The sequence below is a fragment of the Myotis lucifugus genome, unplaced genomic scaffold (genome assembly GCF_000147115.1).
Source record: "Myotis lucifugus unplaced genomic scaffold, Myoluc2.0 scaffold_6, whole genome shotgun sequence".
Taxonomy (NCBI): Eukaryota; Metazoa; Chordata; class Mammalia; order Chiroptera; family Vespertilionidae; genus Myotis; species Myotis lucifugus.
In genome coordinates, this window is record NW_005871054.1 from 3,319,066 (window position 1) to 3,333,078 (window position 14,013).

The following is a 14,013-nucleotide window of genomic DNA, read 5'->3' on the forward strand; positions in this document are numbered from 1 at the left end:
CAGATCATACTTTACCTTTATACTTACTTGGAACCAGTACAATGGAAGATTCCTACAATGGTAACAAAATGTACTGAACATTCTACCTACTGTTCTGGATAAAAACACTTCATTTTTGATCAAACCCACCATCTTAAAAGCATTTCATCAACTCCCAGTTACCAAACAGGTGGAAGAATGCTATCTTTGAGAGGTCCAACTTGAACCACTGACTATGTCTTAACCCTATGTTGAATGGACCCTTAAAACAAGAGAAATGACTACACTATAGTATAAGGTTTAGGCTTATTGCTTTCTTATTAAAGAAAAACTCCACTAATCACTCCAAAGAATCTGTTTATATACTAAGGTAAACATGGATGTACAGGGAATTCTTAAAGAGACTTTGAAGACTGATAATAGAAGGGGAGAATAGGTAGATATTAAATACAAAAATGCAAATACATCACATATAAAATTTAATCAAATCCCTTACTAAAGAATTTTTCAGTTTGAAGTCAGGTGACAATTAGTCCTTTCATAATCATTCACCTTTACTCAAATAGAGAATTGGTAGAGCAAATCTCAAAATATTTGAATACAGGAAGATATAACGCTGCGGGCCTCTCCTCCCGGGGTGCGTAGCTCAGAGCGGCCTCCTGGGCCAGCAAGCGGTGATGGAGCCTGGGAAGAGAAAACCCAAAGATGATACATGGAGAGCAGATGACCTCAGGGCTGCACAGTCGGTACTCCCAAGGAAGGTAAAAGAAACATAAGGAAAAAAAACTACATAAGGACTTGGAAACAGACATCCCAGAGTACAAGGAGCAGAAGCTCAGGGACTCAGATTGGAGGCCAAGTGCAGAGAGAGGGCAGGGGACAGAGATCGGCCACAGCTCCAGAGAGCATCCTCATGGGGACAGAGATAAGGAGAATCCATGGGGGAAAAGAAGGGATGACCAGGACAAGGAAGCTGAAGGACAAGGCTCAAGAACATAACTTGGAGAAGCACCAGAGCTGAGGCAAAGGCTGGGAAAGGGACCAGAGTCTGACTGAGAGCACCATGTGTGGAGGGAAGAGCCCAAGCTGGCAGGCATGCACCACAACCTGTGGGGCCTGAATATGCTCAGGCCGCTACCCTCCAAACTGACTTTCCTGAGTGCAGGATGCAGTCAGAATGGTAAACAAAGAAACTGAGGTGGAATTTCACAGAGATATGGGACTGGCACCAGCATGCAGAGGATGTAGTGAGGAATAATGGAAAAGATAAAGCCTTGAGAAGGAAGTACAGCTACGACGAGGGCCCCGCCACGTGGAAGCTGGCTCCAAGGCTGGGAAGTGATGACTGTGGAAATTGAAAAGGAAGACATCAACTTAGAAAATGTCTGAGCTGACAACTACACGGCCAATTTTGAAGATGATTTTGAAGACCATGAAGATGACTTTGAGGTTTGTGATGGAGAGGATTAGTTCGCACTAATGAGCCAGAATCGAGAGAATTAAAGAACTTCCCTCAGCCAGAAAAAAAGGAGATAAAGAAATTCAAAATGCATTAATGCAGAAAATGAAAAGTCTGATGTACACAATTCCAGAGCCCATTTGTGGAATTTTTGTGGATTTTGCAACTGCCTCACACCGTCAAAAGAGTCAGGACTCAGACCCTTAAGCAAAATTTGGTCTCCTGGGAAATTTGTGTAAGATATTGAAAAATAGAGATTTTCATTGTTTCAAAAACAAAAATATTTAAATAAAGGAAAGAGTTCAGCTAAGAAAACAGCTTTCCTAAGCAAGAGAAGAACCGAAGCTGATCCATGGAAAGCGGAGAACCTCAGAAAACACCTCTGGGCTGCAGTCGGGCACTCCCAGGGAAGTAAGAAACACAAGGACTTGGAAATGGATGTCTCAAAGTCCAAGCAGCAGAACTCTAGGGATCCAGACAAGGAGGCCAAGTACAAAGAGAGGGTGGGGGACAGAGACCAGCCACAGCCCCAGGGGTCATCCTTGCAGGGACAGAGACAAGGAGAAGCCATGGGGGAAGAGAGAAGCTGAGGGACAAAGCCTGAGGGCATGACTTGGAAAGCACCAGAGCCAAGGCAAAGACTGGGAGAGGGACCAAGAGCACTGCATGCACGGGAGGAGTCCAAGCTGGAGGCCACATGCCACAACCTGTGGGACTTGGGACGTGTGTGGGCCATCCCCCAAACTGACCTGCCAAGTGCAGGATGTGGTCAGAATGGTGAACACAGAAACCGAGGTGGAAGTTCAAAGAGATATGGACTGGCACCAGCATACCGAGAATGTAGTGAGGAACAGTGGAAAATATAAAGACTCGAGAGGGAAGCACAGCCATAATCAGGGCCCCGCCATGTGAAAGCTGACTCCGAGGCCAGGAAGTGAAGACACTGAAAACTAAAAAGGAAGACAGTGACTTAGAAAATGTTCAGCTAAAAGAACAGCTTTGCTTTGCTAAGGAAACTACAACTTGGTTGTGGGATTCGATTCCTGTCTTTTCCTCTATAAAAAGTGAATTAAAGGGGGAAGATACCAAGATGGCGGTGGATTACGTGGAAGTTACAGTGACATTCTCCCAGGACCAAATTGGAATTACAACTAAAATATAAAAAAAATCATCCTGAATAACCAACTGAAGATTAGCTGGAGAGAACCCTTATAACCAAAGATGTAAAAAGGAGATAACATCAACACTGATAGGAGGTGCAGAGGTGTGAGTGGCTGGCTAGGCTCCACAGGCAGCAGCTGAGGTTCCGGAGGGATATCTCAGTTGTGGGGGGCTTCCCTCTGAGAAGTCTGGGGAAGCCCAAACTGGGCTCCCCGGCCCAGAGCACCAGAACTGGGAAAGGCGCCCAAATAACATCTGGCTGTGAAAAGTACCAGGGTTCTGTTGAGCAGGGACAGAGAGCTAGAAACGCAGACACACCCTTAAAGGGCCAACACACTAAATTTCGTTTGCAGCCACTTACCTGGGGCTCCAGCAGTGGGAGGGCAGAGTGGACTAGAGCTGTGTGAGGAGAGTCTGGAGTTGGTGACTCAGCAGGAAGAGAGCAGAGAGGGCAGCCGCTGGGATCCCTGTGCTGAGTCACTCCCCCACGCTGCAGAAGCCACCTATCTCAGGCAGACCTTTCCCATCATTGCAGCCTTAGCCTGGGGGGAAGAAATTGCCCCACCTGTTAGAAACCCTCTTACCCCACCCTACGGTTTAGGCTGTGCTGTGCTCTACAGTCTGAGGCTTTTTAAGTGACTGAGACTAACAATCACCCTATATCTCTGGGTGCTTTGACTCTTTGCCTGACCTGCCTTTGGGCCCTGGGCTAAGAAAAGCAGACCTGGGTGCACAGCTTGGTCCTTCCCCCATGCATCCTGCCCAGCAGAGGGAGCCACAAGCTGTGGATCATTGATAGCTCTAAACAGGGTACTCAAGGCCCGTCACAAACAGCGTCTGACATTGGCCTGAACCAGAGACCATTTGAAGAAGCCCCAAACCAATAAACCCAGTGGCCAGCTTTCTGACAACAAAGTAGGTTCTAATAAGCTCCACAAGCAGTATATCAACTGAGAGATATTGGCAGGCTCCAAACCCTGCAGAGAATTCCACTTTGTGTGATAAGTAACTGCACAGCAGCTTGCACGCTGTGTTGAGGGTTGAGCTTCATTGTCAGCCAACCCGAGGATTGAACCCATGCACTAAAGAGCCAATAGCAATCAAAGCTAAATTAAAACAGGAGGGTCCATGCAACATGCACAAGGAACATTAGAGCACCCAGATCTGGTAACCAGGGAGATTGTGCCACTGGACCCCACAGGTTACCCACTACGTAAGGCCACCTACCAAGCCTGGGAGTTGTAGCAGATCTACCGGATATATAGAAACAAACCCAAACAGGCAGCCAAAAGAAATATGGGGAGACAAGCCACAAATGAAAGAATAAGAGAAGAGCTAAATGAAATGGAGATAAACAATTTATTAGATATAGAATTCAGAGTAATGACTGTAAGGATGCTCAACAGCATAAAAAAAGATATAGAAACTTTGAAAAACAACTAGTCAGAAATAAAGAATGACATAGCAGAAATAAAGAATACAATGGAAGGAATAAACACAAGATTAGAGCAAGCTGAGGATCAGAACAATGAATTAGAAGATAGAGTAGAAAAAAACTCAGAGTACCAGAAGGAAAAAACAAAAAACCAGAGGACAGTTTAAGAGAGCTGTGGGACACCATAATACATAACAATATCTATATCATAGAGGTATCAGAAGAAATAAGCAAGGGATAGATAACCTATTTGAAGAAATAATGGCACAAAACTTCTCAAACCCAGTGAAGGAAAAAGTCACACAAGTTAAAGAATCACAGAGTCCAAAGCAAGAAGAACCCAAAGAGTCTGCACCCAGACACATAATTAAAGACACAGAATCTTACAGGCAGTAAAAGAAAAGCAATTTGTTGCCTACAAAGGAGCTCTCATAAGGCTGTCAGCTGATTTCTCAAGAGAAACTATAGGCCAGAAGGGAATGGCAAGAAATATTCAAGGAAATGAAAAGCAAGGATCTGAAACCAAGACTACTCTATTCAGCAAGGCTATCATTAAAAATAGATGGTGAAGGAGCATCCCAGACCAAAAAGGCAAAAGGAATTTATCATCACCAAATTAGCATTGCAAGAAATATTAAAGGGACTGCTATAAGAAACAGAGAAACACATGCATAAAGAAAAGGGCAATAAATAAGTACCTATCCCATAATAACCTTAAATGTAAATGGATTAAATGCTCCAATCAGAAGACATAGGTAGCTGAATGGATAAGAAAACAAGATCCACATATATGCTCTCTACAAGTGACCCTCATCAGAATAAAAGACTCACACAGGACAAAAGTGAAGGGATGGAAAAAATTTTTTCCATGCAAATAGAAATGAAGGAAAGCTGGGGTAGCAATACTAATATCTGATAAAATAGACTTCAAAATGAAGGCCAAAACAAGAGACAATGAAGGTCATTACATAATATCCAAATAGAGGATATAACCCTGGTAAACATATATGCACCTAATATAGGAGCACCTAACTCTATTAAAAAAAACTTTTGGAGGACTTTAAGGGAGATTTTGACAGCAATGCAGTCATAGTAAAGGGCTTTAACACCCCCACTGACTTCCTGGATAGATCTTCCAGACCAAAAAAAAAAAAAAAAATCAACAAGGAAACAGTGACCCTAAATGACACATGAGAACAGATGGTCTTAATTGACATTTGTAGAACATTTCACCCCCCAAAGCTGCAGGATATACATTCTTCTCAAAAGTGAATAACAGAATGATTATGTTTTTCTTGATCTTCTTTACTTTTAAGTTTTCCTTTGTACAATTGAAACACTAGACTTTTCATTTCAGGGACACAAGGGTCATGGAGAAGGATACTGTTCTTTGACCAGAATTCAAGTATTTCGATCAATGATAAAGGGCTCACAAGAGAAAATGGACTATTACTCCATTGGCTAAAAGCTGTCCCATAAGTCCTATAAAATACACAACCAAGTATTCTCCCTGCATTATTCAAATGTACCATTTTGTTTTTTCTACTGGACCTACTGAATGTGGAGTGAAAGCTGAATAATATATACCAGCCATTCCTTGCTGTGTAATCTATACATTTTCATTTTAAGAAAAATTCAAGCATAATCCATATTTTAAAAATTAGACTAGAGAGACAATAAAGGTTTTAAAGTTTTCTCTTTGAAAAGATGGTATCTTACAGTACATACAAAAATACTCTGAAAATACATACGACTTCATTTACAAAACACTGAATTAACATATTACAAGAATTACATGGTTATGGATTTTAATAAACTGAGCATGCGTTCATGAAACTTAAAAAATATTACGAAATGCATTGAAAAAAGCAGTGTAAAAAAAGACAACTCATATAATTAAATAAAAATTACAAAGGTCCTGAGCCAATTAATGGTTGGTAACAATGTTATTCAAAAATGCCTTTGGGTTCCAATAAAATCCACTGCTTATTTCTGCATGCCTAGTCTGTGAAGAAAATGTGTGAAGTTGTGGGGTAAGTGATGGTCAGGAATTATCATGCCACTTTAAATTTACACCTCAAAACTACAAATTTGCCATACTTAAAGGTATCTTAATGTTAATGCTGGAATGAGTTGCTACTCAGTAAAAAAATACCAGCCAGCTAACAAGAATGGCATGAGATATGATATGTAACAATTTCACCATTCATATACTGATTTTTAGTATCCTGGTTCTATTTTGATAAAGATGCATTTTGAAGGCCTCCATAGGAGGCAAAATATAGAAAATTTATGTAATCACTAGACTAATCCTCCCTGGTAGCTATGGAACATTTGGACAGAAAGGCACACACACACACACAAAATTTTTTTTTAAATATTCCATGTGCCAATCTGGAAAAAAATAATTTAAATCAATAGAAGACATAAGTACATCTACACAAATGAGGAAAGCAGAAAAGATACCTCACATTCATTCATCTCATGTTTCACAAAGTGGTTTCAATGCTAAAGTAAATGTGTTAACATTTGGGAAATTACAAGACAATTTTTTTTTTCAATTTTTTCAATTTTATACAATGATTACAACATAAGACCAAAACAAAAAAAAAAGGAAGGAAAAAAAAAAAGGAAAAAAGGGGGGGAGAGGGAGTTCAGGACTTGTTTTATCAGTGTCCAAAGAGCCAAGAACTGGTTCCCATAGTAGAGAATTAAGCATCAAAAGTTAAGGCAGTAAAACCTCCAACACAAAGCCATAATATTATAGATGACAATTTGACAGCACGTGATCCTCAGAGAAGTGTATGTAGCAATCAATGAGAGGATGCTACAGCATCTGCAGATCAAAGTGTGAGAGTTCAAAAACCACTTGAAGGTTGTCAGATCCATGACTATAACTTTCACCTTATTTTATGTATGACAGCCACTTCTATTTTTAAAAAAGTGGCTGCATCTGTATCACTAATGATTGCATATTCACCTAAATAAGGAGGCACTGCTTTTACCGATTAAGAGTCAGTCGAATAGAATTTTTGATGACACGAATGTTATTTGCTGGAACTGGAGATGATGAATCTGGTAGTTCTTTACTGGGCAGTCTCTATAGAAAGAAACAGAAACAAAGAAGGGAAAGCAAATGTAAGGCCCAACTAGTAAATCAGTCATAACTGAGTTTTCCCAAATCCTTAATCTCATCAACATTCAAGTATGTGTTGAATATTTTATCCCAATGTTCATAGCATTCCTTGTTTGGGGGACTTTTTTTTTTACAGTAAGAGATGAAAAGCAGAGGGATAGGAAGGATAAAAGTACAAAGAGTGTGATGTATATGAAAGAGGACTTTGTTAAATCAATCACTACTTCTAGACAGAGAAATACATAAAGAACATAGTCCTCCTCAAAGTCAGGCAATGGTACAGAGAAATAAGAAGAGCTTGGTCACTAAATAGGAAACTCTTGGGGTGTGAGGTGTAAAAATTTGATGCGCGGTTATATCCTTCAATTGGTTTCTGTAACACTGTTAAAGTTTTCAGGACAACTGACTTTATAGTGAGGCAAGGTAACTTCAATGATGGTGAAATTCAGGGACAAGTATATTAGGGATTTTGAGAATACTAAAGATTATTAAATAATGAAGGCAAAGTCTGAGAAACTGAGAAATGAAGACACCTAAAATACAGACACTTGTGTAATGGAAACAGTATGCTAGCTTCATGTCAAAGATGATTGCAAGAGTTAAATTTTCTCTCATGTTACCTTGGCTCAGCAAATATCTGATATCCACATCCACTCAAAATAACATGAACAATTTCAAGCATATATATAAGTAGAAAATAGGAGAATGAAGGCTTAGATGCCACAGCCAAGACTCAGACATTTTGCCACATTTGTTTGGTTTATGCTCTTACCCTTTGTACATGAAATATTTTAAAGCAAAACCCAGACATGTCACTTCATGCTTTCATACTTTAATATCCATTTCAAAGCTTTTTCTTCCATTATCACACCCACATTTTTTGTAACCCACTCTTATGTTAAAAGCAATTTTACAAATTCTACAACTAATACAAAACATGATGATACTTTCCATTTTGCTTTAGAACCTGCTAGGGTGACAGCTGACTGAGAAGCAGCACTGTATTTTTTAATGGGGGATTGTGCATGTGAAAATGAGCCATTTTGTTCTTTGTTCACTATAAACTCTCAGAGAAGAACTATCTCTGATTTACACAAGACTGACTTTTGAGGACCTGCTTATCAGTTTACCATGCTTACTTATACTACATTATTAGTTTCAAATGGTATTCTTTGAAAAAAAATTTTTAATTGAAGTTTAGAGGCTCTTTAGCTCATGTGTTGGTAAGAAATTACTATGCTGGGCACTAAACTACTTCTTTAAAGGTTAAGTAAAAAGCAAAGGTTGAACATAACATGAATAAATCATGAAGTCTTAAACTACTTTGTCTTTTTTAGACTTTTGAGGGACATATATTTAGGATCATATACCTTGTTTGCTATTTCCACTCTCAACTATACTGCTGGTTTTTGAGGATAGGGACAAAATCTAATCACCTTTTCCCTTCACCCAGTGCTAAGCTCTTAATAAGCTTTTTGTACCTATACATTAACTATGCATTTTAACCTACTGATATCACCTATCAGTAAGACTGTTTTACCTTTTTGCGTGAAGTATCAATAGTTGGAATAGGCATACATTCTCCCCCAATGGCATCCTAAACAAAAAGAAGAATTACATACAAGTGTAAACTTTCTCTCCTATATACAAATGCTTATTTCTACATGAAATAAAATATAACAAAACTCTACAGATAGATCTGACCCACTTTCAAATACAGTACTTTTCCTGATACATGCCTCATTAAAAGTATTTTGAAGCACACCATTATAATATATTTACCACTGATTTTCTTTTTCTGTTTTCAGCAGCACGTGATTCCTTAAACTTTGATTCAAGTCGAATAAACTAAAATATAAACATTAAAATGATTGCTATTATTACCTACAAAAAATATACAAAAACCTATATAAACTAAGAAACTAGTGATTAGGCTATCATCAAAACTACTTACAAACATAAAAATTTATATTAGCCTGAATTCAACCGACCACCCTTAATTTCTAGTTTGAGTGATCTTTTGGTTAAAACAATTCAGTTTATAACAAAATAGTTTTACCACCCTCTACTGGAGGCAGAGGAGATCTACATTATAACACACAAATATGACTGTTTAGTTGCCAATAATGACTTCTGTGGAAGTCAAGGAGAAACTTATATTAATCATTCAAGTTTTCAGATACATTAATAATTTGAATTTAGGATGAACAATTAGAATTGTTCCTTTAGGGTGAGCATAAATATTCTTTTTGAATAGTCAAATCATAATAGAACACTAAGATAGCTATGGAGAATTACAAAATTTTTTTAGTACTCTCTTAAAGTTAATTTAAAAAAAAAAACTAGTAAATCACCACTAAAGTTGCAACTTTACCTTTTCTATATCTTTTAATCTCTTTGAAGACATATCTATAGATGGGGAATGGGACCTTTTGGGCACAACATTTTTAGTTATATTTGCCATCCCATTTAGATGTGGTTGTCCCTGGATAGGGTTGTGGAGTGTTGTGATCCTAGGAATAACATTTCGTCCTACTACAGTAGGAATGGTGCACACAGCTGGGGGTGATACAGCTTTTACTACAGAGTCAACTTCTGAAAAGGAAAAAAAGAAAGACTGTAGTAATTAAATATATATGTAGTAGAATCATTACTAGCAAAAGTATAGACACCTACTTGCACCAATGACTGGAATAGATAGTCCTTGAGCTGGCGGAACACTCAATGGCTTTTCCACAATCACAGCAGCAGGTTCAGTGTTATTCCTATTAACAGTGTTAAATTAACATCACTAAATGACTAAAATTTTACTTAAAAACACTTTTAACATTTTAGGATTACTTCTTTCGAGTACTCCTACTTTAATATTTCACTGAGAAGAGAAAAGGGGAGAAAAAGGCAGATGACCTAGTGAGAATTAAGAGAAAAAAATTTCAAAAATGTGCATTTCTGTGTACTAACCTAGTCCCAAATATTCATAAACCAATAGCATGTCCCATAAGATTATCAAAAATTCTCCAGTATTTCTAAACTAACTGGTAAAAATAAAATAATTTAACAATTTTAAAAGGTATTTAGAAAAGGTATAGGAAAGTTTACATTATCCTCAAATAAACTGAAGACTGAAAGGACAATTTTGAAATACAGACCTTTCTGTTTCTCCTGAAGGAGAATTATCAGGCTTGGAAGGTTTGTTTGTAGACACTGGGGAATTAAAAGGTGTTCCATTATCAGTGTCTCTAGAGCTATCCAAACAATTGCTATCCAGAGATGATCTTTTGGATTGAGGTCCACTTGAACGATTGACATCAGAAAGACTTTGCTGAAAGGGGGGGAAAGTTTTTAGGATTTCAAAAAGCAAATGAGACTTTTCAATTCTGAAATACATATAAAACAAATTATCTTTTATGATTAATGAAGGTGAGATTTTGGTCTTAGATTGAATTGTCTATACTGCCCCTCTTTCTTTTCAATGGGTTTTGGAGCTGTAAGAATGCAAATCAAGTGGTTCCCTGGAACCGTATTGGAGAGTTAAAATTACAAACTCACCTTTTTCTTCTTTTGAAGGATCTCTGCTGGAAGATAGTGATGAAGTTGTTTTTTTTTAACATGAGTTGCTTCAATTTTCATTCCCTCCTTTAGCATGTTTATATTGTTTGCCTGTCTGTACACTGTAACAATATCAATAGGTTAAATGGAAACTTCTTTCTGAACCAAGAACTGTTTTCTTTTTCTGAAATTCATACTACTCATCACTACACAAACACAAATAACCCCTTTTACAGAACAAATATTTCTAAAACATTTTCACCAGGTCACAATCCTAATCAGATACTAAATGGTTTTCTCATGTCCAACTTCTAAGACTTTCTCCAAATAATATCTCATTAACAATATAAATATATGAAAAAAAGGTTTTATTTAAATCTTGTTTTCTGCTATTTTCCCAAAAGGAAATCTCTTCTCAAAATTACTACAAAGTCTAAGCTAATCCTTATACCAAATATCCAAGATGCAATCCAAGCTCTCCCCCTTCAGGAAGCTCTTTTACTACGCCAATCAGGGAATGTCAGAAACCATCTAGAAGTACATCCTTATTATTCAGATGGGGAAATGAGGCTCGTCAGCCCTGTACACCTTTGCTGGCATCAGAATACACACAACCCTAGATTCCCACCCTGGTGCTTTTCATACCCTACAAGAAAACCAGTTTTGTTAACTACCACATAATGTAATGTATGTTAACTGTGATTAGCCAATCCTATATAATAAAAGCGTAGTATGCAAATTGTCCCCCCCCCACCAGGAGTTCTTCCAGGAGTTTGACCAGGGGGCGGGGCTGGCTGGGGGAAGGGAGGGAGTACACAGTCGGCCGCCGCCAGCAGCTAGGGAAACTACCAGTGCACAAATTTTGTGCACTGGGCCTCTAGTTACATTATAAACTTTCTGAAGACAGGGATGGAAGGCTTCTATTGCATGGTAACTATTGTGAAATATGGTAAATCATTTTATCTCTTGGGGTTTCAGTATTTCTACCAGAGAACATTTTATAAATTTATAATAAAGTTTCCCAAGCTCTTCATTTTTGAAAATTGAGCTCAAATTAGAATGGAAAAATTTATATCTGTTTTCATTCCAGATGGCTGATAAAAGAATCACCAGAAGTGCTTTTCAACTCGCAGATTCTCTGGCTCCATTCCCAGAGTTGTGATTCAGTAGTACTAAGGTGATATGAGGAATGTGCACTTTCATGATAAACGTGAGGGCTAGTTCAAAAGAATTTGGAAATCTCAGAGAAGTCAAATCAAGAATATTGACAGTATGAATGTACACTATTCCAGATTAAGACAACTCCAAATTTATAACAGATATATTAAGAGATTCCAGAGAGGTGTTATTAGGGAGCTTAATGTGAAAGACACACTTGAATAACTGTGAAACATTTAGCAACCCTGCATTGACTAATATATATTTTATGTAAAAAAAAAAAAAAGTAAAAATCAAGTCATTTTTATGATTGTGATTACAAGCCCTGGCTGTGCACACTGAGAATCACCTGTAGAGTTTCTTTAGCCTTCTTTCTGTTTTAAAACAGATAATACATTCACATGGTACAAAACTCAAAGGGTTCAAGGGTATTCAATAAAGTCTCCTCATCCCTGTCCCCTGAACACACCTAGAAGCAACCAGTTGTTAGTTTTCTTTTTTAAAAGTATATGTCCTTCCAGAAATATTCTATTTCTAAGCAAGCATGCATATATTCTTTACTTATATAAATGGTAGTGCACTATACACACTGTTCTGCAATTTCCCCTCATACTGAATATGTCATGGAAATTGTTTCAACATGCCTTCACTTTAATAGCATAGATTTTCATAAAATGGATGTATCATATTCACTTAACCAACTGTAGAACTTTAAAAATTCAGCCAGCCAGATCCTAGGCAGATAATACTGCATTAGAGCCAAGGTTGAGAACCATAGCTCTATGATGACAAAGTCTTACCTGTATCAGTAAATGACTGTATATCATATGTCAAGTCTATGTTAACACTTTCTGCATTCTCTACTCTCCGAAAAATTATTCCAAGGAACCACATTGATACGTAATTATTGCTGTAAAAAAATTTTTTAAAATTTCCATTAATTCTTTACACTTTTATAAATGCTATTTGGTAATTTAAAAACTTGGGGTTTTCTAAAAGTATAAATACAAATTTCAATCGTTTGGCCAAATTCTTAAAACTGATGCCAAGAACACTGGTAAATTACACTGTTTTGTTAAAAGGATTAAATGGCTTTGAAAATGACATACTGAATATATATTTAAAGATGCCCCAAATATAGTGATGGAGTTTTTGCCGGGGTCTATGGGCTACCAACCTAGCATGTATTTTGTTTTAATGAATGACTACTCAAATACATAATGTATCATTCCCCAGCAATGCCTGTTAAACAACAGTTTCACAACACATCTTAAACAATGCATATGTCAAATAACATTACTTTAAAAATATAATATTAAAAAATAATTAACTCACTCTTTATAATGTTCCTTATTTCCTGGGAATGACTGGGGATTTACATGGGCAAGAGTAATAAATTCATTCCGTTCCAAGTTTCCAACAAGCACACGGATTTTAGATTCTACTAATCCAACCCTAAAATACAAGACAAGATTTTTCCATATTAAATTTGGAAACTACATCCAGGTAAACCAAACAGCATTATCAGCTATGATGCTTTACATATTCATTTAAAAAATTTAATCCAATATATTAGTGACTTCAAAATACTATTCAAGTAAAAATGACAAGTTAGTCAATTTCTTTTTTTCCCTTTTTTAAAAAGAGCTCATTTATTTAATGCATTCCTGATCTAAAATACCTACCTGTAAAGACCATAAAATAGTCATAATTTGAGCATGGTTGATTTGTTTCTAAATCTTTTTCCACTTTCAAATTTTATGTCTAAACTAGAGGCCCAGTGCACGAATTCATGCACAGGTAGGGTCCGGCCAGCCCGGCCCCAATCGGGGCAGATTGGGGCTGAGCCTGTTGGAAGGAGATGGCGGGAAGTTGGCTGGTTGACCCGCCCTGATTGGGGCCCGATCAGGGTCTGGCCAGCTGGGGGAGAGGCCGCAGGCGATTGGCTGGTGGGCCCCACCCCCAATTGGGGTTAAGGGGCCGATTGGGGGCGGGGCCAGCTATGGGGAGGGGCTGTGGGCAGTGAGCCAGCTGGCCCACCCCAAATGGGGTGGCAGGTGCTGATCGGGGGCCAGTGGCCTGGGGCAGGGGCCATGGGTGGTTGGCCAGCGGGCCCTGCCCCTAATTAGGGTGGGG

The 14,013-nt window shown here is 38.1% G+C and overlaps 1 protein-coding gene across 12 annotated transcripts in view; it reads right to left on the reverse strand.

Annotated features, from left to right (window-relative positions):
- Nucleotides 1–319: 319 nt before the first annotated feature.
- The window catches only part of PAPOLG (poly(A) polymerase gamma), a 39,065-nt gene continuing 25,371 nt past the window's right edge, over nucleotides 320–14,013 (reverse strand). For 3 of the 12 annotated variants that reach the window (XM_023746584.1, XM_023746576.1, XM_006083305.3), the window contains 10 exons: nucleotides 13,213–13,332; nucleotides 12,678–12,787; nucleotides 10,720–10,841; nucleotides 10,320–10,492; nucleotides 9,847–9,935; nucleotides 9,545–9,765; nucleotides 8,953–9,018; nucleotides 8,711–8,767; nucleotides 7,040–7,134; nucleotides 320–663 (listed from right to left, as the gene is read on the reverse strand). In XM_023746584.1, the coding sequence (XP_023602352.1) occupies nucleotides 534–663; nucleotides 7,040–7,134; nucleotides 8,711–8,767; nucleotides 8,953–9,018; nucleotides 9,545–9,765; nucleotides 9,847–9,935; nucleotides 10,320–10,492; nucleotides 10,720–10,841; nucleotides 12,678–12,787; nucleotides 13,213–13,332 (1,183 nt within the window). In that variant the 3' untranslated portion in view covers nucleotides 320–533. Of the gene's footprint in view, nucleotides 664–2,960; nucleotides 3,142–5,713; nucleotides 6,871–7,014; nucleotides 7,135–8,710; nucleotides 8,768–8,952; nucleotides 9,019–9,544; nucleotides 9,766–9,846; nucleotides 10,078–10,319; nucleotides 10,493–10,719; nucleotides 10,842–12,677; nucleotides 12,788–13,212; nucleotides 13,333–14,013 lie in introns of those variants that run through there. The other 9 variants (XR_002826916.1, XR_002826918.1, XM_023746581.1 and 6 more) reach the window with 9 other exon arrangements.